The sequence below is a fragment of the Melanotaenia boesemani genome, chromosome 17 (genome assembly GCF_017639745.1).
Source record: "Melanotaenia boesemani isolate fMelBoe1 chromosome 17, fMelBoe1.pri, whole genome shotgun sequence".
Classification (NCBI taxonomy): Eukaryota; Metazoa; Chordata; class Actinopteri; order Atheriniformes; family Melanotaeniidae; genus Melanotaenia; species Melanotaenia boesemani.
The window spans coordinates 32415289-32441781 of NC_055698.1; the positions used below are offsets into that span (position 1 = coordinate 32415289).

The 26493-nt window shown below is 43.2% G+C and overlaps 1 protein-coding gene across 2 annotated transcripts in view; it reads right to left on the reverse strand.

Moving 5' to 3' along the window:
• nedd9 (neural precursor cell expressed, developmentally down-regulated 9) overlaps positions 1-26493 on the reverse strand; it is a 47940-nt gene continuing 21447 nt past the window's right edge. For both annotated transcript variants that reach the window (XM_042012553.1, XM_042012554.1), the window contains exons 2-7: positions 22142-22528; positions 9937-10035; positions 7624-7761; positions 4163-5332; positions 3968-4057; positions 1-809 (exon numbers count right to left, since the gene is read on the reverse strand). In XM_042012553.1, coding sequence (XP_041868487.1) covers positions 300-809; positions 3968-4057; positions 4163-5332; positions 7624-7761; positions 9937-10035; positions 22142-22528 — 2394 coding nt within the window. In that variant the 3' untranslated portion in view covers positions 1-299. The remainder of the gene's footprint in view (positions 810-3967; positions 4058-4162; positions 5333-7623; positions 7762-9936; positions 10036-22141; positions 22529-26493) is intronic.

The following is a 26493-nucleotide window of genomic DNA, read 5'->3' on the forward strand; positions in this document are numbered from 1 at the left end:
TCATGTTAACAGACCTTTACTCTGCGTGAAGCTCCGCAAACACTGACATGACATACAGGCCTACAGTCGACAATGAAAACAGCTCATAAGGTGCTTCGGAAAACAAACAGGAATGTTATGAAAAACGACCAGATAATCCTACAGACAACATTACTGCGTCTACATTTATGTCCAGACCATAATATAAAACTATCTACACAAAAATAGAGCAGATATTTACAGAACGGACTATTTACAGCTGAAACAGCAAGTCTAATCTGCCAGACTAACGTGGGAACGGTGAGATGAAGCTGGGTTGGTCACAGTTTGGCCATCTGCAGCAGCTGCTCCTTGAACTGCTGCGCGTGGTGCGACAGCTCCGTCACCCGGTCCACCATCTCCTGGATGGCGGCCGTGTTCGGGTAGTTCAGAGCGGCCGTTTTGGTGGCCGCCACCACCGTCTTTAGCAGGTCACACAGCACGTTACTGGAGTTCATCACCCTGTTGGCCACCTCAGGGACGGAGGCCTGCCGGGACAGAGTGTCCCCGATGAAGACCAGTTTGTGGGCGCTGAGGATGACGAACTTGCTGTGCGCGACGAAGATGCGTGGAGGCTGGCCGGTGCTGACGCAGCCGAAGAAGGCGTCCACGGCGCTGAGGAGCGTGACGAAGTGCTGCTCGCACTGCTCCGAGTAGAAGCCGAGCAGCTGGCGGTCCCGAGCGCACGCGTGGGCGGAGGAGCCGTCGGTGGAGGAGGCGGAGCTCCACTGCGTGACGTCGTTCTCCACGGGTTTGATCACTTCCTGCTCCAGCTTCTTGAACTGGTTGATCTGTGAAAGGATTGAGATCTTTTTAATGGCCATTCTCACCCCAACAAACAGAAAATCACAGGTTTGTTCTGATCATAGAAATCATTCAACATTTATTTTATCCCACAGCTGAATTCCCTATAAATGAAAAGTTCATAAAGTTGTGGTTTATGTTGGCGGACTAGTTAACTCCAGGTTGACTTCTGCTATTTTCACCCATACAACGATCACTGAACATTTTATTTCATCTGGATTTGGTTGAACATGGCGGCGCCCGTAGCCTCCGTGTTAATGTGGGAGTTTAACAGCTGCAAACAGACTAAGTGCAGTTGTTTTACTTGTATATTAGTTCAGACATCAGTGGCTAAGGCTGAGATTTTGGCCGCCGCCTTGTTTAACAAAACCGGATGTTTTTAAAATAACAAGAACGTAACTTATTACGTACGTACACAAATCAATATAAAATCAAATAAAAACATGAGAACAGCTAAACCCAACGCTATAAAGAACCAGTTAAAACAAACAATAAAAACTGGGTCTCGCTGGGGTTGAAAGCCAAAGAGTAAAAATGGTGTAAGATAAGTTTTTAAAATGACAGTGAGGCTCTCTGATGTGTGAAGGCAGATTTTTCCACCTTTGTGGAGCAGCAGAGAAGGTCCGGCCCCCTCTGAGCCTCCTCCGGGACCTCAGGGATGAAGAAGCTCAGAGAGGTGAGGAGAGGCCATTTAGACACTTAAACACTAACACAGGAAGTTTAAAACGCACAGACAGCCAGTAGAGCCATGCAGGCACGTAGTGCATTCATTTATTACAATTATCTTCTAGTTATTGGATTTTGGTAGATATGTCAATGGGCTCATAATCTCATAAAGCATAATCAGATTATCAGTCTACATGATCACTGGAATAATCTATTTATAGAAATCAAATGATCATAATTTAGGTGTTCGTGTGTGTGTTGAGCTAAGCCCCTTTAAAAACCAAAAGTCTGATCATTGTCTGATTTCAGAATCTGCAGACATCAGATTATTCAGATGATCCCTGGTCCTCAAGGCCCACTATCCTGCAGGTCTTAGATGTCTCCCTGCTGCAACACACCTGATTCAAATTAATGGCTCATTAGCAGGCTGGAGCAGAGCGTGTCAGAGAGCCGTTTAATTTGAATCAGGTGCGTTGCAGCAGGGAGACATCTAAGACCTGCAGGATGGTGGGACCTCTGATGTAGACAGCATAATCAGATTAACCTTTGTCAGATAATGGCAGTTATCTAATTATGAAAAATTGGATTAACATACCTACATTTTACCTTTGTTCATGCAGATGTGTGTATCTGATCTATTCTGTGTTGTTACATCTGCATATGTGTTCTGTTAAAAAGATGAACGCAATGAAAAAGACTAAATACATCTAGCAGGGAAAATGTAGAACAGGGCTCTTCAAATACTGTATTGCAGAAGTATATGTAGATGTATGAGATCAGATTATTACAATTATCTCATTATTCCCAGATATTGGATTTCGATCGGCATGTAAACGGGCTCAATGTCTCACAAAGCATAATCCGATTATTCTGTCTACATGATCACTTGAACAGTAACTCCAGAAAGCAGGTAATGACCAGATTATTGATGCACATGGAAACAAGCCCCGTGATGCAAACGTTTGCATGCTTGCTACGTGAACATAAACCAACACAATGCTCCGTCTCGGTTTTGTAGGAATTAGAAACGGCCTTGTGTTTTTCACTGTAACAAACTCCAGCAACTTCAGTCGTGTTTATATTTGTTGGATCAGATTCTCTTAAGTATTGACTGAAAAATTCACAAACTAAGGGTTCAGCAAAGGGACTGATGTTATCAAACATCTGAGACTTTTTACTGTTTGATGCAAGATGAGCTTTGACTGACTGTTGACGCTGGAAGCAGCTCCAGAGCGTCGGGACGCAGCATGTTAAAACCCTTCCTGATGTTTACTGAGCATCAGTGGAAAGAAGAAGAAGCTGCAGCTCCTTCGGGAAAAGTGCCGACTGATGAAAACTACATGTTGAGCTTCAGTGCATTTCAAGGACTTTTAGAGTTGTTGCTCTTCTCTGAAAACAGCCTGATTTTGTAACTTATCTTAAAACTGAGAAAATAAAGAGTAAAACAGTCCGCGTAGGAACACAGCTGCTGGTTTTGGAGGCTAATTAACCCTTTAATTTTGCAGGGATCATGTCTGATACAGTTTCTGAGACTATTTGCATCATTTTATGATAAAAATTTTGCTCAAAAACCTGTTAAACAATATCTAGTTCTTGTCTAGTACTTGCTGCAGCCAAAGATGAGCCTCTTGTGAGCGCTTCTGGATGGGGGCGGAGCCTCCGGTAGCACCGCAACTCAATGAGACGTTTTCACGTCCGTGTCAAAGTCTCTGAAAACGCCAGAAAAAGCTGCTAAATGCGTCGCTTCTTTTTATTTTAAAGAGTTGCTAGAGAGGTCTAAAAACGTGCTAATTATAGCAACACAGTAAGCAGTGGGTCCTCCAGAGAGATGCTGTAGAGGCAGAGCTGCCCGCTTCAGTGCCTGTTTAAAAAACTAGAGACGTTTATTTTCTGCGAACCAGCAGACGCTAAAGCAACATTTAAGTATTGATACCCATGCAGATTCACACAACTTTTAGATTTGATTAGTATCTGAGAATAAATTTTTTTTTACTACCCTAGTTTGTACTGATTGTATTTACAAAGCAGGACCCCCGACCTTCGGCCTGAGCTCAGTAGGCGGTATTCAGAACATGCACGGTGTTGGATAAGAAGCTCCCGGCCTGTCTGGGTGGTTTGCTGGGACAGATTCTCCAAACTTGGAGATGTCATGAACTCTGCCCGACAACTTTTAATCATTTCAATGATTTTATGTTTTTTTTTTTGTGATTTTTGTTCTTTGTTGATGCTTTTTACTAATGTTTAATACTGTCTTTGCATCATCTGTAATGTTTTTAATGCTTCACACTTTGAACTTGTCTTTCTGGAAGTAAGTATCAATAATAAAACAAGATCCTTGAGTTTAACCCATTCAGCTGTTTCCTTGTTGGTTTGTGGTTTAGTGCCAAATAAACAAAAAGACCACAAAACTGTTTCCATCCAAAAGCAGCATTTTGCTGTCTTGTGAAGTACAGGATGTTCATGTCTTCAGGTTTCTCACCTGTTCTTGGCCCAGCTGAACTTGACTCTGCTTAATAATGTTTTCCTTCTCCAACAGCTCCTTCTGCTGACGTTCGAAGTCTTCTTTGCCCTGCAGACGAAGGCAGGAAGGTGAGAAATGACACAGCTTCCTCAGGTTTGAGATGTAAAACATGTAAAACCCACCAGTAAAAACTTTGCTGGACCCTCAGCTTACCTGCAGATGGACGTAATCGTAGTCTTCCATCCAGCTTTTCACACATTTCTCGCTGTTGTTCATGTTGTCTTTGTCCTGGCTGGAAGGGACGGGGAACGGCTTGGTCTGACCCTTGTAGTTGTTGTTCTCTGGGGAGGGGGAGGTGAGGGGGTGGATCAGGTTCTCCTCAGGTGTGTTTCCAACTGATAAAGACCCGTCTAAATGTGTCCGCCTGAACAGCAGCTCAGCGTTGCTGCCTATCGTGGACGCTACTTGCTTTGCGTCGTCGGGAACAGTCCTAGAGACCATGACGAAGCGGTCCAGGTCGTCGCTCTTGCTGTGGTGCTTTCCGGACGCAGCCAGGGCGTTCAGAGCCCAGCTGCAGTTCTCCAGGGCCTGGTAGGTTTGCAGAAGTATCTGTTGTGAGTCCTCCAGGCGTCCCAGTTGCCTTCTGAGCTTATTATGTAGACTGCAGTCTGACAGGGACGTGGCGTTCGCTGCCGCCCCTCTGCCAAATGTGATGAAATCCCCCAGAGCTGCTCGGACCCTGTCCAGCACCATGCGGACGTCGTTCCCGTGGCGCTCCATAAACGGGAATGTCCTCCAGTGAGGGGAAGCGGCCATTGAATGCAACGCTCCAACAGAGTGCTCCACCACCTGCTGCAGGCGGTACAACCTCTGCACGGCGGCGTCCACATCCAGAGCGAGGCGACTCTCAGAGCCTGTGGAGGACGAGGAGGTGGACATGCTGCTGCGTGTGCTGCCGGTACTTGAGAAGGACAGGCGGTTCACGCCGTCCGTCACGTCTACCACAGCGCGAGCGTCCTGAGCGGGGATGTCGTAGATCCCTTTGCCTCCCTCGCTGTCGGCGGGCATGTTTCTGGGCTGGGTGGGCTGCATGCCCCGCGGGAAGTCGTACACGTCCTGCTGAGACCCTGCCCCCGAATGAAGGGCAGGTGGAGGCACATCGTAAATGCCTTCGTTGCCGTTTGTCTTTGTGTGCTTGTGATGGACAGGGGCCTCGACACTCGGGGGGAAATCGTAATGAGACTGAGGGCTGGGGGCAGGCTTGGTGAGGACGGGAGGCGGGACATCATAGATGCCTTCCTGTTTGTGCTTTAGAGGCTGGGGGAAGTCATAGTTCCCCTCCTGCTGGGCGGCGTTGGTTCTGCAGGGCGGCACAGAGTAAACCTGTGGACAAGGACAATTATTAGTTTTTACTGCACAATCAGAACTTTTACCATTCGGACATGTTCTTGAAACGGGAGAAAAACTTTTTTTTTTTTAGTTCATTTTATTGAAATTGTTTCTGTTTTTGCTCAGGAACCTTTAACTGGTTTGCAGCATGTGAACTGAGGAGCAGCTACAGAACAACCCTTTCAGCCACCCTTTTGTAGACAGCTTCATTATTTGCCTCTGTGCAGGTTGAACCAACAACTTATTTTCTAACCAATAGTTTAGTATCATCTGCGTAGCAATGGAAATTTATACCACGTCGTCTAATAAAATGACATAATAGATCATGTACATCAGTGGGTCGACAACTACATTTGGCCTGGTCATAAATTTTTTCTGACCAACTGAAAAGTGGGACAAAATTTTATATATGAAATATTTGTGTAATGTGTGTGTTTCATACACAAGTGCTTTTTTTTTCTTCTTATATTTTTAAAAATTGTGTCGGCTCTAGTGGCCTTTATTGTTCAGTGAGTCGATGAGAAAGTGGGTCAGGGAGACGTCGGGATTGAGTCTAGTCTGTGCAGAATTTATTACTAACAGAACTTTGTAGAAATAACACACAGACCAACAGTGACCAAACCTTTTCTCATCTCATCGTTCTCTCAAGTCTTGGCTTTCAGGAGAAAAAATATTGTTATTGAAACAAACACACAACAGAAACTATTTCCATGTTTCCACTTTTTCCTCATTTCCAGTTATTCCTGCTACTATTTACCTGCTATCCTCACTAAACCAACTAAACTGAAAGTGATGTTTTTATGGTGAAATGTGATAAATAATGCTGTTATCATGGATCATTGTGGATTTACCAGATAGAGTCTCTGAATAAAACTACATTTAGTGGCTGGATTGTAAACCTCCTGGACGGGATAGAAATGCCTCCGTAGATCAGCTAAAGGGTAAAATATCCATCACATTTACGCCACAGAGATATACACCACCGCTGCTGAGACACTGATGATTGATTTCTGGAATGACAGGATAAAAAGGGATTCCAAAGGACAACATGCTAAAGTATAAAGCTCGTTTCCAGCATGGTCCTTGGTGTTCAAAACAAAGGAAGCTGTTGATAGAAGAGAGAGGACTCGGGGATGCCAGAGATCTAGCAGAGTTTTATGGGTTAATCCCTGTTATGGATCATATTGTAATCAGTGGTATCAAATTCAGCAACAGGAGCAGTAGAGGCAGTAGTCCGTTATCTGAGCCCATGAGATCTGAATCCTGACTGGTGACATGAACCCAGCTCTGGTTTTGGTTGTACAGGGGACCCTGTGCATCAGAAGCCTTCTGAAGACACTCCTAGAGACATTGTCACATATCTTCTCGAAGTTCACAAACCACGTGGCCGTTTGGGCAAACATCCAAGCGTCTTTTAGGATCCTCAGCAGGATGTAGACCTGGTCCAATTCAGAACCATGATGGAGACTTTCTGCAGGAGGCTGAGTGTTGGGGAACAATCCCTTTGGTTGTGCTTTACTGAATAGAACACATGCCTCATTAGGAACTGTTGTCAGCAATTATAGATGCAGAGGAAACTGGTAGAAATAACCAGATTATCGAGCCTCGCAGCTAATTTTATCATGATTGTAAGCAGACATCTCTGACCTGCACATTAACATATTAACACTCTGTCTGTGGCTTTTCACTACATAGAGCAGCGCTGCAGTTAGAGGAAGTGAAAAAGGGTGTAGATTCTGTATCTGAAACCATAAAGTTTCTGTTCTTGATTCCTTCCTGATAGTACAACAGAGCTCTAACCAGACGAGCTCTAACCAGACGAGCTCTAACATGCGGCCCCAGGGCATGATGGGCGCACAGCAGGGTGAAAGAAGCGGCGGCCTGTAAGTGATTTCCAACAACCTCAAAATGCACTCTTTACAGCTAGACAGGCCTGCCCACACTGTAATTAGGAGCGATGCAAATAACAGCTCCCAGCATATTTTGGGTTATTACAAGTAAACTGATGGCCGCCTGCCGGCTCGCTCTGCTGAAATCTTAGAGCCGCTGGAAAAAAAAGAGTTATGCTCTGACGGTTTTTCCTGCTGGAGTTCGGACTTGGAGCCAAAAACTTGCAGAGTTTTGGTTAAACTCAACTGGCAAGCAAAGCTTTAATTTACAGCAGCTGCAAGAACGTCATAAATATGCCATCTGACCTTTTATTCATTTAATAAAGACAATTAAGAAAAATAGTTGGAATCGCATCGTAATGCTTTAGCTCCACTGTGTTGCAGTTAAAGTCTTACCCCTTGTGATGAGGGAGGTATGTCATAAACACCTTGTCCACTGATGTCCATTTGAGGCAGGGGAACGTCGTATACTCCTTGGTTTCTGGATCCACTCGGCTTACTGGGGTACAGCTGTCCAGGAGGAATATCGTACACCTGAAACATGGATTTAAGAGAAGATCAACACCAAATATTTCAGGTTAAGAAGGATACGGTGAACTCTTTTGGTCTTAAACCAAATTTTAAAATTTAGACGTGATTAAAAGGAAGCTGTTTGCGACGTAACATACTTTCAGCCACTAGAGGGCGACACAAACAAGCTTTTTGGTGCCATGTTTCTGTTCTTTTGCCTCAGATTTTGATTGATTATTTGGCTCTGGTTGCTTCACTGCGATAACCAGCAAATCTCTGTTTATGTTTGTTAAAACTATTCACACAAGTAGATAAAACATTAAACTGTAAAGGCAAGAAACGCGTAGACAATAGGAATGTAAACACATGAACCAGTGTTAACGCCTGTCAGTACTATAACTATGACAGTACAGTGACTGGCTGATTTGGGGCCAGTTTTAAATTAACTGTTCCAGTAATGGTGAAACTGAAGCGATAAGGGCTGATCTCTGGTCAGCTGGATGCATATTTGGTCACACAGGTCCTGGGATCTGAGGTACATGGCCCTGAGTTGGTGCTGTTCAGTTCTGGGGTCGTATGACGGTCCCTACAACATAAAGCCTGAATTGAAAAATAATAAGCAGAACATTCAAATTTTAATATGCAGTCTTAATTTGGCCCTTTTAACTAAAGAAACTAAAATAATTTGCTTATATGTACCATTCATAACTCTGTGATATGTCCATTTTATTGCAGTTCAAAGAATAACCACCAGGGGGCAGAAGACAAGTATCAGATTGAGTCCAACAGGATTTTGAGCAAAGTTTTTACCATAAAATGATGCAGTAAGTCTAAGAAACAGCATCAACTATGATCTACGCAGCGATAAAGGCAGCTGAGATGTCTGATTCCGTTCTAGTAACATTACATTCTCAATATCAACTAGCTTATCTTCTTGTTTTCCAAGAAGTTAGTTATCAGCCTGTTTACAAACCAACTAGCATTTAGCTCTTTTAGCATTTAAAACCTGAATGTTGTCACAAAATATAAATCTGTTTTACAATGAATGACAGAAGGATGTAATTGTTCAGTAAAACATGACGTATAGCGCTGAGAAACGGCAGAGACGCGTTGGGTCTGATGATCATGATACTCTGATTACTCCCAGTTATCTGATTTTGAATGTTATGTAAACAGCCTCATTGATTCTAAGCAGAGCTGATAATGATTCTGCTGGATGCTGCAGTTAGTAGCATCTGTTACCGCCACCCCATTAAAATGTTCCTGAACGTCTCTCATCGTTCTCTGGAGAGAGCCGTGCTCTCACATTATCATCTGACATGTGCTTTGGTCATTGATCCTTGAAATGATCCAGTTGTTTTACAGAGTAGCTGCAGTGAAGATGACTGAACTCTGGCTGGAAGAGTCTCAGTAGATACTTTATTACTCCTGCACAAAGTAAACATTACTCAGGCTCCTCCAGCTGCTGGAGAAACTGTGGAGCTCAAGGAGTAAAACATCTCCACCTGTTTTGGTCATGCCCTCTGATCAATAACTTTTGGATTCTGATTCACTCTGAGCTGGAAGAGATTCTGGACATAAATCCCTTTTAACTGGGATGAACTTTTTTGTGGACATTTGCACTCAGTGGACACGGACAGAGAGACTAGATGTTTGCTTGGTAACTGAAGTTTGGCTGCCTGAAAAGCTCTCATAAAGAAATGGTTAAGCTTAAATGCTCCAACTCTGGACGACTGGCACCAGATTGTATTCGGTTTGTTCATTATGGAAAGAATAACTTTCTCTAGTAGATTTCAGTCTGATAGATTTGACAGGATCTGGGATAAATGGAAAAGATACGTTATGTCAAGATGTCCAGAATTTGTATAACTTTCTATATTATCTGTACTATCATGTTTATTCTGACTTTATTATTTTGATTTGATTTGATTTTTTATATATTTTTTTATGGAACCCGGTACAGCCCCTGTTTTGTGTTCATATTAATGTCTGTTTTATTTTTCTTTGTAAAGTTTACATAAAACATTCTTAAATAAAAACTAAATAAAAAAAAAACTCCATCAGTCTGGTCTCCTTGTGCTGACACTTGACATGCGTTCAGATGTGCAGAAGCTCTGCAGGATGTTCTCCACATGATCAGAGCTGCTGTATAAACAGCTTTTCCAGCTGACGGGACGGGTGAGAACATGAGACACCTACCCCCTGCGATCTGCCGGGTGGGACGTCGTAGAGGTCCTGCTGGTTGTGCTGTCCGGAGCCGTAAGAGTAGAACTGGCCCACTCTGGTCGGGGTCACCACCTGTCGGATCACAGCAGGGACGGGGACAAACAGTTAGAGCTGCTGTCTGGACGAGGACGGCTGGTCAGGATCGTCCTGCCGCCTTTTGTTCGGTCTGCTTCTCATTCTTGTCCTCGGGTGACCCAGGGACAGTCAGTTACTACACGTGAAGCCATTTTTTCCTGACAGCATCCTCCCTTATTCAGGGTGTTTGTCACGGATCCAGGAAACAAAAAGTTGCTCAGAGAAAGTAAATTTTCTCTAATCGGCTGTTAGAAAGCTGCAACATTAGCAGAAAGTTTTATTTTGAAAATTAAAAGCTTTCACAGATTTTCAGAGCAGAAATCTTTAAATGTTTAAAAGCCAAATGGTACAAAAGCTCCTCATTTAACTACCCATTTAATTACAGAAAAACACCCAAATCAGAGATACTGGAAGGAGTCGGGTCCTCATTTAGACTGTGGTGTTAAAAAATTGTGTCGGCTCTAGTGGCCTTTATTGTTCAGCGAGTAGATGAGAAAGTGGGTCAGGGAGACGTCGGGATTGAGTCTAGTCTGTCTGCAGAATTTATTACTAACAGAACTTTGTAGAAATAACACACAGACCAACAGTGACCAAACCTTTTCTCATCTCATCGTTCTCTCAAGTCTTGGCTTTCAGGAGAAAAAATATTGTTAATGAAACAAACACACAACAGAAACTATTTCCATGTTTCCACTTTTTCCTCATTTCCAGTTATTCCTGCTACTATTTACCTGCTATCCTCACTAAACCAACTAAACTGAAAGTGATGTTTTTATGGTGAAATGTGATAAATAATGCTGTTATCATGGATCATTGTGGATTTACCAGATAAAGTCTCTGAATAAAACTACATTTAGTGGCTGGATTGTAAACCTCCTGGACGGGATAGAAATGCCTCCGTAGATCAGCTAAAGGGTAAAATATCCATCACATTTACGCCACAGAGATATACACCACCGCTGCTGAGACACTGATGATTGATTTCTGGAATGACAGGATAAAAAGGGATTCCAAAGGACAACATGCTAAAGTATAAAGCTCGTTTCCAGCATGGTCCTTGGTGTTCAAAACAAAGGAAGCTGTTGATAGAAGAGAGAGGACTCGGGGATGCCAGAGATCTAGCAGAGTTTTATGGGTTAATCCCTGTTATGGATCATATTGTAATCAGTGGTATCAAATTCAGCAACAGGAGCAGTAGAGGCAGTAGTCCGTTATCTGAGCCCATGAGATCTGAATCCTGACTGGTGACATGAACCCAGCTCTGGTTTTGGTTGTACAGGGGACCCTTTACTTCATAAAGGTGAGAACGTGGAGGAAATACTCAGAAATACATTAATTCCGAAAAATTAGTGCTTTTTATCTTGATGAATAATGTCTTTAATTCCCAAAAAAAAGAAAATTAAGTTTTTTTCTTAAATTCAGAAAAAACTAACCATGTTTTAATTCTTTTGTAAAATCCAAAGTTAACTAACATAAAGCCTGACTTTTCTTTCTCTCATCATCTACGTTATTCTGGCATGTTTTATTACTGACATGGTGCAGGAAAAATCCCAGTTACCAGCTCGCTGAGCTCACTAAACCACAGCACATGGACAAAAATGGACTGGATGCCCAAATGTTGTCCACGAAGTAGCTTTCTTCATTTTGACTGAGGATACACGTTTCAATCTTAATTCTTGAATCCTGGTGCACCCTGGTGTGGTCTTTGGGGACCCCAGGTTGGGAACCCGTGGTTTAGTCCAGTATTTCAGCTCCTGCTGTTACATCATCTAAACGTCAGCGTTCGTGCAGCAGGATTTAACACACCTCTCAGACATTTCACAGGCTAACACAGACAGAAGAAAACAAACCTGACATTTTACCCCCCTCCCCCGATCCCAGCATTCCTATCCCCTTCCCATCAGCTCCGTCTCGTATCCCCTAACAGCAGACCTCCTTACTGTGTCAGACAGACCAGAGGAATGCCGGGAATGTCCTTCCCGAGTCCACTACTCCTCTTGTCCCCTCCATGCGCCACAAGCAGGGTCCATTAGCAGGGCTAGAAACTAGGAACCATAGGCTCCACTTCCTGGCAGAGGCTCCAGGTCTGGAATCAGCGCCGGGGAGTAAATTAATACCCAAAAATCCATCTCTGCTGCCTCGGGTTGGAGCCATTACGTCAGAGTGGCATCAGAGCTTTAGATGGAGACGAGTGGGTAGTTTGTAAAAGATTTATATGTTAAAAAAAGTGTTAGAAACAGAAAGTGGAAAACGAGTCGCCTTGTATGGAAAGGAATTCCATTCATCTGACTAACAGTAGCCCATGTGTTTCTCATAAGTGCAATCTGAGTTCATTTTTGGCATTCCTGCCTGTGGATTCATCACCCAGCAGGAACTGTGGAGTCTGAAACGTTCAGCAGCACTGAAATAAACCACCTGATGGAAAAAAGCTGTTCTGAAGAGCAGAGATGGAAACCAGTCTGATGCCAGCTTTACTGCTGGGTTTAGAGTCCTTTACTTCATAATTACTGTCAAAGCCCCTCACTAACCACGTCATCAGGACCACCTGTCTTCCTCTTCATCAGGTCCACCTTCTAGTACCGGGTCGGACCTTTTTACTTTTTAATCCTGGTGTGATAGATGAAGCAGGTGGTGGAAACCTTCCTCAGAGGTTTTCTCCATATTAACATGACAGCATCACACAGTTGCTGCAGGTTTGTCGGCTGCATCCATGATGAGAATCTCCCGTTCCACCACATCCCAAAGCTGCTCTACTGGACTGAGATCTGGTGGCTGTGGAGGCCGTTGGAGTCCAGTGAACTCATCGTCATGTTCTAGAAAGCAGGTGGAGATGATCTGAGCTCAGATGCAGCTGGTGATCATCTATTATCAGATATTTATCAATAGATTTATGGATTTCTATTAGAAGCTCAGATTTAGGCTCAGTTGTATAAATGCCTGTTTGCTCAGGTGAATCGTTTTATTCTCCACTGGTAAAAGAGTTCTAATGTTTAGTCTTAGAAACAGGCAGCCTTGCAGAGTGTGCACACAAACACAGCTCAGATTTCACTAAAGAACCAACAAAGTGGCGCTTGGTGAAAGGTCAGGTTTCCCAGCTGCTGTCCCTGCAGGTTCAGCCTGTATGCACACGATAAGAGGACGCAGGGACTCTGTCACTAGCAGATGGCAGCAAGGTGTCTGTAGAGGACCTCTGTGACCTTTCAGGTGCATATCATTGCTTCTGTAGTGGCTCCTCTCTGCACATTGCTCATTCATTTCCCATCTACTCCCTTTGTTTATCCTGCAGGCTGCTGCTCAACGCTGCTACAAATGCTAGCAGGTAAATAACTCCTGCATCCCATGAGCCTGGATGGCTGGAGTGGGGGAGTCATGACATGATGAAGAGGTGGAGGGACCGAGCAAACATTTGTTCCCACTCAGGTGAGAAGTTCCTAAGTTTCCTTCATGGAAGAGGTATAAGCCGGTGAGTACGGAGTCAGGGCTGAATAAGTGGCCCGAGGAACCAAACTGATGCTTTGTTAACATTCCCTAAACATTGTGGTGACTGACTCAAGGCTCTTTCAGCAGAGATGTGTTTACTTAGCATCCTGGCAGGCTGAGGGTTGGCAGGTAGGACAGTAAAGCTTTGCTTAAGAGCGACCTTGTCATGGCATCAACAACTACCTCATATTTGTTTTACTCTCTTAGTTACCAATAAACGTTAAGCTGCTTTGCAAAGATGAACACGATGAATTTATTTATACAGCACGTTTCATGCATGAGGAAACCTGATGTGAGTTACGTATGATAAAAACAGATGTCAGTGTACATTTGCATGAAAAGTTATTTAAAAAGAAGAAGAAAAACTCCCTATCTGGACAAAAAACTGTGGCATATCACACAGTTTTACGAGCTGACATAAAACAACTAACGTTTTAATCAGATTTCCGGTTTTCTGGGAGTTTATTCCAAATATCAGGAGCAGAAAACTAAATGTTTAGTTTGAACTCTCAGGATGGAAAGCAAACTTGACCCAGATGCTCTTAGATGTCTCAGTGGCTCATATGGCGTCAGCAGATCAGGTCTATATTTTGAACCAGAACCATTCAAAGCCTTGTACACCAGCAGAAACAATTCAAATCCAATTATTTCACAATTATTTCAGTATTATTTTAATTTAGCTGCGAAAAGTCCTCTGGTGAGACAGTAATATAGAGCTGAGTGTTGTCAGCATAATAATGATCAGGTTTCTTTTCCCATGATTCGAGGTGGTGGGAGCATGTAGGTGCTGAACATTAGAGGGCCCAACATGGAGCCTGGGGGAACTCCACAGGTCATCATTGTTTGGCAAGACAAATTTATTTGTACAGCACATCTCATGTACAAGACAATTCAAAGTGCTTTACAGAAAATATTAAAAGCATCACAGCAGGGTGCAGGAAGCATTAACAAGTATATTAAAAACAAACTTGGATAAAATGCAAGAAATAAAGTTGCAGCGTGGGCATTTAAGTTGTTTTGACAAAAGGCAGCAAAGTTTTTACCCTGATGTAAAACTGCTGAGTCAGCCGACCTGCAGGTTTCTGGGAGTTTGTTCCACATGTGAGGAGCATAAAAGCTGAACGCTGCCTCTCCACGTTTAGTTCTGGCTCTGGGAACAGAAAGTAGACCTGACCCTGATGACCTGAGGGATCTGGTTGCTTCATGAGAACCAGAAGATCCTGAACGAGTTTGGGTTTGGGTAGATCTACAGTTCACAGCTGATGAAGTGTTTCCTCTCATTTAAATACGTTTCTAACGTATTCGGGACCAGACCGGAGAAGTCTAACACGCATCCTCAGTTTACTGCCACTAACATTCAGCCGACGCTCTTCTCCAGAGCGACTTACGTGTGGTGGTTATGCAGCAGTGTTAAGGGACGCTGCTCCTCGTGTTACAGGCGTGTAACAGGCGTGTTAATATTCGTCCCCTGTGTGATTCGAACTCGGGTCTCCGGTGGAGGAGGTGAGATATCGGCCATTTTGACTCTCAGCGAATCGTGACGTTGGTGTGTGTTACTGACTGGTGGCATAAATCCATTTTACTCTGGTGTTTTCATCCTTACAGCTGAACTCTGACACGGCTGATTTCTGGATGATTGCCTTTGTGTGAATTATAGCATGTGTGTGTGGCAACATGTTTCACGGGAAATCGTTGTTTAACACCTTTTCATTGCTTGTACACACACAGCCACTTCCTCCCTGCTACACAAATGAGGCTTTCAATCAAATGTTGGCTTGTAAAAGATTTCATCCATCTACCTCCTCTTCATCAGCCCCTCATCACCTCTGTTATCCACTGATCTGCCATCAGCTCTGATGGTTTACTCTTAATGCCACTCCCCTGAGGATGCAGGGAAGATGAAATCTGAGCCACCAGCTGCACAAACCATCAGTCAACCGTTGGATGAGAAAGGTGTTTTCTGTCTGCATCTTGAATGTTTCATCCTTTAATCGTTTTCTGTGTTGCTGCTGAATCACAGCACCGTGTTGTTTCCCCTCAGAACTGCTCGAGTATGTTCCCCTCTCCCGCTCCGAGCTGCACCAGCCTATTAAACTGCCAAACTAATTAATGCAGGTAATTAAGTCTTGAATCCCACGAGACTGTCGGCCGCCTCAACAACACATCCAAGCGGCTAAACCCAAACAGGCAGCGAGCTTAATGAGGAGCGTTTAGAAGAGAGCAGACTTTAGCTCTAATAAGGATCATCGTTCATCCTCCATGATCAAAGCAGGATTTTAATCCTGTGGCACAATCATCTGAAAAGACGTAGAGCTAATGGATGTGTCTGACATTTAGTATTTACTTTCTAGGAAAAATGTATTTGGAGAAAATCCTGCAAAGAAAGAACAGAACAACAGAGCAAACAGTTTCACAGGATTCACCAGTCTGACGGGACGATTTCTGCGTTCAGAAACCAACATAAACGACTAATTTAAACTGGTACGTGGTCTGCAGATGGTAGTTCCACTCTTTGCATGATTTTTAATTCGTACTCTGCCTGAAATAAGCCATCTTAATCCCTGCATCTTTTTAAACCACCTTCTCTAAAAGCCCCACTTCGTTCTGACTGATCAGAGTCCAGCTACAGCAGCTTGTTAGGCTTCATTTTATGAAACTCTGACCAGATTTAATATGAATTTCCATCACTGTAATGTGACAAAAAAGCTCCATAAATCCCAGTCAAGAGTTCATACAGTTGACCATGAATGTCTGCAGATTTCATTAGGACATATATACATATATATATATATATATATATATATATATAGGCAAGGCAGTTTATTTGTATAGCACATTTCATGTACAGGACAATTCAAAGTGCTTTACATAAAACAAAAACATTACAGATATTAAGAAATAGTAAAAGGCATCAACACATAATCACAATAAAATAATAAATTACATTAAAATGATTAAAAGCAAGATAAGTTAAAAAGTTACCGTGCAGATTTCATGCATAGGTGCATGAAAAAAGAAATGTTTTTAACCTGGATTTAAAAATGTCTACATTTGGGGAAAGTTTAATCTCCACTGGCAGTTTGTTCCACTTGTTTGCAGCATAACAGCTAAATGCTGCTTCTCCATGTTTAGTCTGGACTCTGGTCTGGACTCTGGTCTGGACTAGTTGACCAGTCTTTGGATCTAAGAGCTCTGCTAGGTTTATATTCTCTGAACATATCACAGATGTATTCTGGGCCTAAACTATTCTGGGATTTGTAAACACGCAGAAGGGTTTTAAAATCTATTCTGTGACTGACAGGAAGCCAGTGTAAAGATATATATATATATATATATATATATATATATATACACTTGCTGTTTAACTTACAAATATGGAGATATAAGATAAAACTTCTGTCCTGTCCTTGCTCCATAACTTCGTGCCAACCCGTCCACTTGCTGAGATATTTTGGTCTGAACCAGAGTGGTGGACTCTGTCATCCAGAGAGCTACTGGTGTGGTTGGAAATACCAAAACTGAACTCGCTTTGGCTTTTAAATGAAAGTAATTCCTGGTTGTCTTTGTTTTGTGATTTGAAACTGAATCTGTTAGGGTTTATGGTATGTATTTATGTCAGCACAGCATTTCCTGCGTTCTCTCGTCCTTCCACAGCTACTTCATCAGTTTGTCTGCTTTAAACTTTGGGGAGGAGAAAAGCTCTCAGTATGCTCTCTGCAGAGCAGATTGCTGCTGTGGCTGATTTATGACCTTGACCTCTCAGTCAAATCTCACAGGCCACTGATTCATCATGAAGGCGACAGAGCTGAGCGTCTGAAGAGCTGACCTGCTCCAGGAAGAAATAACTCACTTATTTGGAGCTGAGATTGTCGTGACCGGGATTAAGCTGAGTAGAAAACAGAGCCGATACAACAACCAGGCCTTTTGTTACACACAACCTTGTTACCTGGACTTTAATCAGCGGCACACCCCTGTAGCCCATAAACGGCTATCAGCTCACTTCCTGAAATCTGCTAGAGTTCATTAAAGCTTTTGTTGCACCGATGCCGCTTTATAGCACCAATGAACTGATTGGATCTATGAGTGGGACGCAGCCAATGGAGGAAATGCCTATACAAGGAGCAGACCTGATGAGGGCAGGAAGAGAGGAATGAAAAGCAGTCTGGAAGGTGTAGATAAGAGCAGATATTTAAACTCCCCAGCCCATCTCAGAGTCCGAGGAGGAAGCAGACGAAGTGGCAGAAAACGACGTGTCTCTCAGAGCAGAATGATAAAAAGCTGCTACAGGACTCCATGTGAGGAGACTGTGTGGCCGAGAGCTCCAGGCATCCACATGGCATAGAGATGGTGGGGGGGCATCCAAGGACAAGGCCTCAGCATCAAACCAAACAGCCGGGGAGGCAGCAAGTGCCAAACCTCAGTGTGCCTTTATAAACCAGAGCCCCAGACCACATGAAGAGAAAATAACCGTTCTGGATTTGCAGCACTGAGCTGGCATGCAGCTCAGTGCATGAGCTCACTGCAGCGGACAGCCGTGCACGACAAACAAACAGTTCTCTGCAGGCAGGGTTGATGGTTTTAGAGGAATATGAGAGTGGATTATCAGCCCAGGAAGCCGGCAGAAAGCTCAATAATCATTTGAGGAACCAAAAGTACATTTGAACCAGACCAGACATACTGCACGCAGCATGAGCTGTCGCATCACGACAAGCCGCGGTGCACGACACAGTTCGATATTTTCAAGAGTAAACAGCAAGGTTTGGATTTCACAACACTAAAAATATCCCCAACATTTCATTCATAAACAATCACATGCAACACTGAGCCACCCCTCTTCAAAGTTTCCAGGTAAGAGGTGCAGGGATTTACTGAAACGTGCATACAGAAATAGAGATACATCAGATATGAGACAAAAACAGAGTCTGTAAAACTGTAATGACCCTGAAAGTCAAGACCACCTTCCTTCCTTCTGTAGTGATGTGCAGGCCGACCCATGACCCAAATTTCCACTGTAATTTGCGGGTTATGTGTTTAACCTGCAGTCTTGCATCATTTGTTAATGCCAATTGCCAATTCCACTCTGTCCTCAAGCACATTTTTCAGCCCAATTAAAATTAGCCTTCAATTGCATATTTAACGTGTATTTAATGGCGGTGGGCGGGGTGTGTAAATTGCTTTGGTTGTGTGAGGCAAGTTGGGGCAGGCAAGATTATTTTATATACCCGCAGGTTGGAAGAAACCTGACCCGCACATCAGTATTCCTCAGCACAGCCTGACGCCTCTGAGGCAAGCTTTGGCATTTCGTTAGGTAGTCTTAAGCAGGCCCAAGATTTTTTGTTTTGATGATCAGGGCACAGATCAGCAAATGAAGCAGTGCTTAATAGAAAGCCAAGGAACACATGGTAAGTCAACATGAAGCTTTCAGCAGCAGCTGCTAACTGAGAATGCCGAGCTAGCCTTGGAGCTTTCAGTCTGAAGTCTTGACTGCACTGCAAGCTAATTAAAGATCGGTGCTGAAGCACCCTGGTCTCTTGACAGGCCTGGGAAAAGCTCCTGGAGCTAGCTGCTTGAGTTGCCAAGTACAGCAGCTTCTCGGTTGGCCTTGTTTTTCACTGCTAAAGCCACAAGGTCCAGGGATGCTGGGCTAGCTTGGAAGCTCCTCCAGCTGCTCTGCCAGCTGACTGGATGTTTATTTGTTGCTGAAGCAGCTTGCTGCTGAAGTTAGCTTCTGGCCGAGTGCAGCAGCTCCTCACTTGGCCTTGCCTTTGTTGTGCATGTACCCTCTGCAGTTAGCTCGTGTATAAAGCATCTCACTTTCATGCTTCTCCAAATGCTACAGCTCCTAACTTGACTTGGTCGCTGCCTAGCCTGTACCATCTCCTCATAGCTGGCTAGTTTCTCATTTCATCTGTTCCTCACATCACATGCAAATTAGCTGTGTAGCTCCACCCATAAGTAGTCAGGATTGGAACATTATTATTATATAGTTTTCTTCCCTGTATATAGGTATGCATGTATTTATTGCACATAAAAGACTGTAGGACTAGCACACACCAGAATCTGTCCTTTAAATAGATTTTGAAACCACTGAAAATTGTAATACTTTAATAAGCACAGATTGGAGGGACAGTTACGTCTAAACTCAACTTAATCTCTCCAATAACATGATTACAGCATAAAGCACTCTATCATTAGAGGCACATTTAATTTTCCATGTTCGCACTGAAGCCTTTTTAATTCCAGTCCTCTGCTAAGCCTGCAGTCTGGTAGGAAAATGAGGGGTGTTGGTTGGCGGGGATGCTGTGTTTTTACACAGCTTGATTGACAAGTCTTTCCTCTCGGCACCTCCTAACTGAGACTAACTTCATCACAACAGGCCGGCTCCTGTCTAGTGAATCACACTAAGCTCCCGGGACCTGCTGCCTGTTTACCTTCTTAAATCAGCACCTGAGCTCAGTTCTTGTGAAGGGTAGGGCAGATTTACTTCTTAGGACATTGAAAGCTCTTTCAGCATCTAATTACTCTCCACACCTGAAGGCTGATCCGGTCTGAGGTGCTGAAACTAGTTAAATGCTTGGATGAATGGGGACGACTTCAGATCAGGTTCAATGATGATTCAAATTATAAAGAAGGATACTAATGCTGGGCTTTCACCCAACAATTTTCACAGTCGCAGACTAGAAACTGAAAGTCTTTAGTAAATCTTCCTGGAGTTGCAGCGCTGCCGTCATCTCCATCGTTAGGTTGAAGCTGCATCTGCGCTGGTTCATGTCAGTCTTCCTCTAGTCCTGGGTCTGCGTCAGTCTCAGACATGTTTGGTATTATCGCAGACCCAGGGCCGTAACGCAATCAACAACCAGCAGATGAGCTCTGACAGAAGCAGAAACAGGAATCCTGACCGTCACAACGACTAAAAATGGATGAAAAAAGAAGCGGAAGAAGAAGCGGTGATGGAACGTTGTAGGTGGACCGTCCAGGAAGAGGAGCGGATGTTATTAAGAAGTAAACGTCTGCATCGTTTACGTGTTACAGTAAAATGATCTAACAAATGAGAGAAGAACAGAAACTCGTTCATCCCTCCAGATGCTGACGAGTCGGTGTAACACCTGGTGGAGATGCAGAGCCGCACCTAATGAAATAATGATGATGATCCTGGAGGGAAACTTTCCCGTTGTTAGCTTTGCTGTGGGCAGATCAGCTGTTCCACGTCAACTGTGAGCTGGTTGAAAAGATTGTTTTCCCACAAGTAGGTGATTGTACATTACGTTGGTTTTTGTTTTATTTTTTTCTACGCACGGAGACGCATTTGAAGCAGTTTGTCCAAGTAAATGAATCCCACATGGTAAACACTACAAGAATACAACCTGCAGGATGGCGGTGAAGGGGATCACAGAATTTAGGATAACCCGACTGCTGTGGAAAACGACGAGTCATGGTAAGAAATAGTCTGTTTCTGTGGAGGTTTGTAGCTGTGATGACCTCTGGTTAAGGGATGAAGTGAATTATTTGAGGTTATAGGAATTAAAAACACTCGGAGCAGCTTGAGACTTTGGTCTGTTGGTCCGTCGGACCTCTAGCTTACCAAACTCAGACGTCTTCTGCTCTACGTAACTCCAGAAAGACCCCCTACAGACCGTGGAGTCAGGAGGGTTTTTCTCTGCAGTCCTGCCAACCAGCAGGACAGGTCTCCGTTTCAGTGGACATTAGTGAAAACAGACGTTTTTTTTTACACCCAGGAGCGATACAGTAGTGTCCCTCTTTGTTTTCTCTTCTTCCTCGGTTCACCAGTCTCCATCGTTCACTCTGTTATCTCTCTCACTTTGACCCAGACAAGCAGACTCTCATCAGGACCGACACACCAACCAACCCTGTAAAGTCACAGTTTGGGTTTGCCATCAACCATGTGTGCAGCGTTTAAATACAGATAAAACTGCCTTCAGGTTCAGGTCCATCAACATTTAAACAGCAACTCTGTTTTCTTTTCCACATTTAATTCCCATATTTGCTGTTTCTCTGTGGCTTAGACTGACTCTGCTACAACCAGTGTACCCACGAACGAGGAAGCCAAAAACACCACCCTGTTCTGTGGTGAGAGCCAGTCCCGGCGCACCCAGTCCACATTTCAGGTGTTGGACCCACATGATTCTTCAGTGGAATCAGACTGGCAGGGACACATCGCAGTGTAAATGTATAAATACCATCACACCTTAAACCAACCCACCAATCTGATTTTAAATCCACCGTGACACCAAAGATCTGTCACCAGAGCTGTGTCCGTCTTCTGTTGTTAAACTCATTCCCCCTCCTCTCCATCACCAACCTCTCAAATGTGCCTTTTAATGTAGGTTTCCTGGATAAAACTGTAATTTGGCCAAATTAAGTTTGATATTTTTCCACAGATGTGTCCTCCCCCCCATCACTTCAGCAGCTGGTTTCAGGAATGAGTTCCTCTCCTCAACCTCAGGCAGTGCTAATCAGAAAAATCTTTAAAATGAAAACCTATTAGCTGCCTGTGCTCTGTGGTGGGGTTGAATTAATCAAGAAGTAAATTAACATATTAGCTGATAAAAAAATCATTACTTTTAGTTGTGGGGGAAATTAAAGATCTCCTTTCTTGTCTCACCTTACTGGGTGTGTTATCAGCTGCTAGAGCGTTCCTCTGTAGTGGGACTTGATAGACATCCTGTCCTGGAGGAACCTGGTAGATGCTCTGCTGCTGTTGGGGCACCTGGTAGAGGCCCTGGGCCCCGGAACCCGCCTTCTGCTGGTAGCTTTGAGGAGGAGACTGAGCAGCAGCACCAGCTGAAGATTGTGCCTCAAACATGGGTCCAATTAGCAGCTTCAAGCGGTTGCCGGGGGCAATGCCTTGGCGGCCATGCAGGGAGCAGAGCCACCAGCCTTCCAGGCCACCTGTGTTTTGCTCGATGACGGTTAGGATGTCTCCCTTCCGGAAGGCCAGCTCCTCAGGAGACTCCGGCACGTTGTCATACAACGCTTTGGCCATCAGGTTCTGCAGAGACAAAGGTCAGACTTCTCTTTAGATACACATCTGTAGGTAAAACCTGTTATTCTGTGTATTATTTCTTTTTTGTGGATTTCTCTTAAGCACCTTTAAACTTGAGTATTGAAGTGACTACAGGGACATAGAATCACCCAACAGACCACCACATACCCCATTGTTGTGTTTTGTAAATAGATGTTGGAGAGGCCAAGCTAGCTGAGCTAAGCTAAGCTAACTGGCTCCATCCTCCTTCAAACTCCGAGACATTTCCTCTGGCCTGTTTTTTTTTATGTAAAAACTCGTAATTCAAGTCAACATCCAGACATTATTTTTTCATTATTCATTATTTGGTCAAACCAGTCTGTAGCAGCTTTTAATCCCAGTATAAACCAGTCTGTAGCAGCTTTTAATCCCAGTATAAACCAGTCTGTAGCAGCTTTTAATCCCAGTATAAACCAGTCTGTAACAGCTTTTAATCCCAGTATAAACCAGTCTGTAGCAGCTTTTAATCCCAGTATAAACCAGTCTGTAGCAGCTTTTAATCCCAGTATAAACCAGTGGGTAGCAGTTTTTAATCCCAGTATAAACCAGTCTGTAGCAGCTTTTAATCCCAGTATAAACCAGTCTGTAGCAGCTTTTAATCCCAGTATAAACCAGTCTGTAGCAGCTTTTAATCCCAGTATAAACCGGTCTGTAGCAGCTTTTAATCCCAGTATAAACCAGTCTGTAGCAGCTTTTAATCCCAGTATAAACCAGTGTGTAGCAGCTTTTAATCCCAGTATAAACCAGTCTGTAGCAGCTTTTAATCCCAGTATAAACCAGTGTGTAGCAGCTTTTAATCCCAGTATAAACCAGTGTGTAGCAGCTTTTAATCCCAGTATAAACCAGTGTGTAACAGCTTTAAATCCCAGTATAAACCAGTCTGTAGCAGCTTTTAATCCCAGTATAAACCAGTCTGTAACAGCTTTTAATCCCAGTATAAACCAGTCTGTGGCATCTTTTAATCCCAGTATAAACCAGTCTGTAACAGCTTTTAATCCCAGTATGAACCAGTCTGTAGCAGCTTTAAATTCCAGTATAAACCAGTCTGTGGCATCTTTTAATCCCAGTATAAACCAGACTGTAACAGCTTTTAATCCCAGTATAAACCAGTCTGTAACAGCTTTTAATCCCAGTATAAACCAGTCTGTAGCAGCTTTCAATCCCAGTATAAACCAGTCTGTGGCATCTTTTAATCCCAGTATAAACCAGTCTGTGACAGCTTTAAATCCCAGTATAAACCAGTCTGTAGCAGCTTTTAATCCCAGTATAAACCAGTGTGTAGCAGCTTTTAATCCCAGTATAAACCAGTGTGTAACAGCTTTAAATCCCAGTATAAACCAGTCTGTAGCAGCTTTTAATCCCAGTATAAACCAGACTGTAACAGCTTTTAATCCCAGTATAAACCAGTCTGTAACAGCTTTTAATCCCAGTATAAACCAGTCTGTAGCAGCTTTCAATCCCAGTATAAACCAGTCTGTGGCATCTTTTAATCCCAGTATAAACCAGTCTGTGACAGCTTTAAATCCCAGTATAAACCAGTCTGTAGCAGCTTTTAATCCCAGTATAAACCAGTGTGTAGCAGCTTTTAATCCCAGTATAAACCAGTGTGTAACAGCTTTAAATCCCAGTATAAACCAGTCTGTAGCAGCTTTCAATCCCAGTATAAACCAGTGTGTAGCAGCTTTCAATCCCAGTATAAACCAGTCTGTAGCAGCTTTTAATCCCAGTATAAACCAGTCTGTAGCAGCTTTTAATCCCAGTATAAACCAGTGTGTAGCAGCTTTCAATCCCAGTATAAACCAGTCTGTAGCATCTTTTAATCCCAGTATAAACCAGTCTGTAACAGCTTTTAATCCCAGTATAAACCAGTCTGTAGCAGCTTTTAATCCCAGTATAAACCAGTCTGTAGCAGCTTTTAATCCCAGTTTAAACCAGTCTGTAGCAGCTTTTAATCCCAGTATAAACCAGTCTGTAGAGGCTTTTAATCCCAGTATAAACCAGTCTGTAGCAGCTTTTAATCCCAGTATAAACCAGTGTGTAGCATCTTTTAATCCCAGTATAAACCAGTGTGTAGCAGTTTTTAATCCCAGTATAAACCAGTCTGTAGCATCTTTTAATCCCAGTATAAACCAGTCTGTAGCATCTTTTAATCCCAGTATAAACCAGTCTGTAACAGCTTTTAATCCCAGTATAAACCAGTGTGTAGCAGCTTTTAATCCCAGTATAAACCAGTCTGTAGCATCTTTTGATTCCAGTATAAACCAGTGTGTAGCAGCTTTTAATCCCAGTATAAACCAGTCTGTAACAGCTTTTAATCCCAGTATAAACCAGTCTGTAGCAGCTTTTAATCCCAGTATAAACCAGTCTGTAACAGCTTTTAATCCCAGTATAAACCAGTCTGTAGCAGCTTTTAATCCCAGTATAAACCAGTCTGTAGCAGCTTTTAATCCCAGTATAAACCAGTGTGTAGCAGCTTTTAATCCCAGTATAAACCAGTCTGTAGCAGCTTTTAATCACAGTATAAACCAGTGTGTAGCAGCTTTTAATCCCAGTATAAACCAGTCTGTAGCAGCTTTTAATCCCAGTATAAACCAGTGTGTAGCAGCTTTTAATCCCAGTATAAACCAGTCTGTAGCAGCTTTTAATCCCAGTATAAACCAGTCTGTAGCAGCTTTTAATCCCAGTATAAACCAGTCTGTAGCAGCTTTTAATCCCAGTATAAACCAGTGTGTAACAGCTTTTAATCCCAGTATAAACCAGTCTGTAGCATCTTTTAATCCCAGTATAAACCAGTCTGTAGCAGCTTTTAATCCCAGTATAAACCAATCTGTAGCATCTTTTAATCCCAGTATAAACCAGTCTGTAGCATCTTTTAATCCCAGTATAAACCAGTGTGTAACAGCTTTTAATCCCAGTATAAACCAGTGTGTAGCATCTTTTAATCCCAGTATAAACCAGTCTGTAGCAGCTTTTAATCCCAGTATAAACCAGTCTGTAGGAGCTTTTAATCCCAGTATAAACCAGCCTGTAGCAGCTTTTAATCCCAATATAAACCAGTATGTAGCAGCTTTTAATCCCAGTATAAACCAGTGTGTAGCAGCTTTTAATCCCAGTATAAACCAGTCTGTAGCAGCTTTTAATCCCAGTATAAACCAGTGTGTAGCAGCTTTTAATCCCAGTATAAACCAGTCTGTAGCAGCTTTTAATCCCAGTATAAACCAGTCTGTAACAGCTTTTAATCCCAGTATAAACCAGTCTGTAGCAGCTTTTAATCCCAGTATAAACCAGTCTGTAACAGCTTTTAATCCCAATATAAACCAGTATGTAGCAGCTTTTAATCCCAGTATAAACCAGTGTGTAGCAGCTTTTAATCCCAGTATAAACCAGTCTGTAGCAGCTTTTAATCCCAGTATAAACCAGTGTGTAGCAGCTTTTAATCCCAGTATAAACCAGTCTGTAGCAGCTTTTAATCCCAGTATAAACCAGTCTGTAACAGCTTTTAATCCCAGTATAAACCAGTCTGTAGCAGCTTTTAATCCCAGTATAAACCAGTGTGTAGCAGCTGTTAATCCCAGTATAAACCAGTCTGTAGCAGCTTTTAATCCCAGTATAAACCAGTCTGTAACAGCTTTTAATCCCAGTATAAACCAGTCTGTAGCAGCTTTTAATCCCAGTATAAACCAGTCTGTAGCAGCTGTTAATCTCCGACACCGACTAGGAAGAACGAGAGAAGTACCACCAGGAAGTCTTCTAGCTGATGTCAATGCAGCACTAAGAACTATCACTGGAACCAAAGAGCTGACATACAGCACAGCAGCAGTGATCCTGGATACTCTCGGCCACCATAGCATCAATATGAAGGACAAGAAGGAGGCTCCATGGAGGAGGAGGCTGGAAGCCACAATCAAGGCGACTCGGAGGGATGTTAGTCA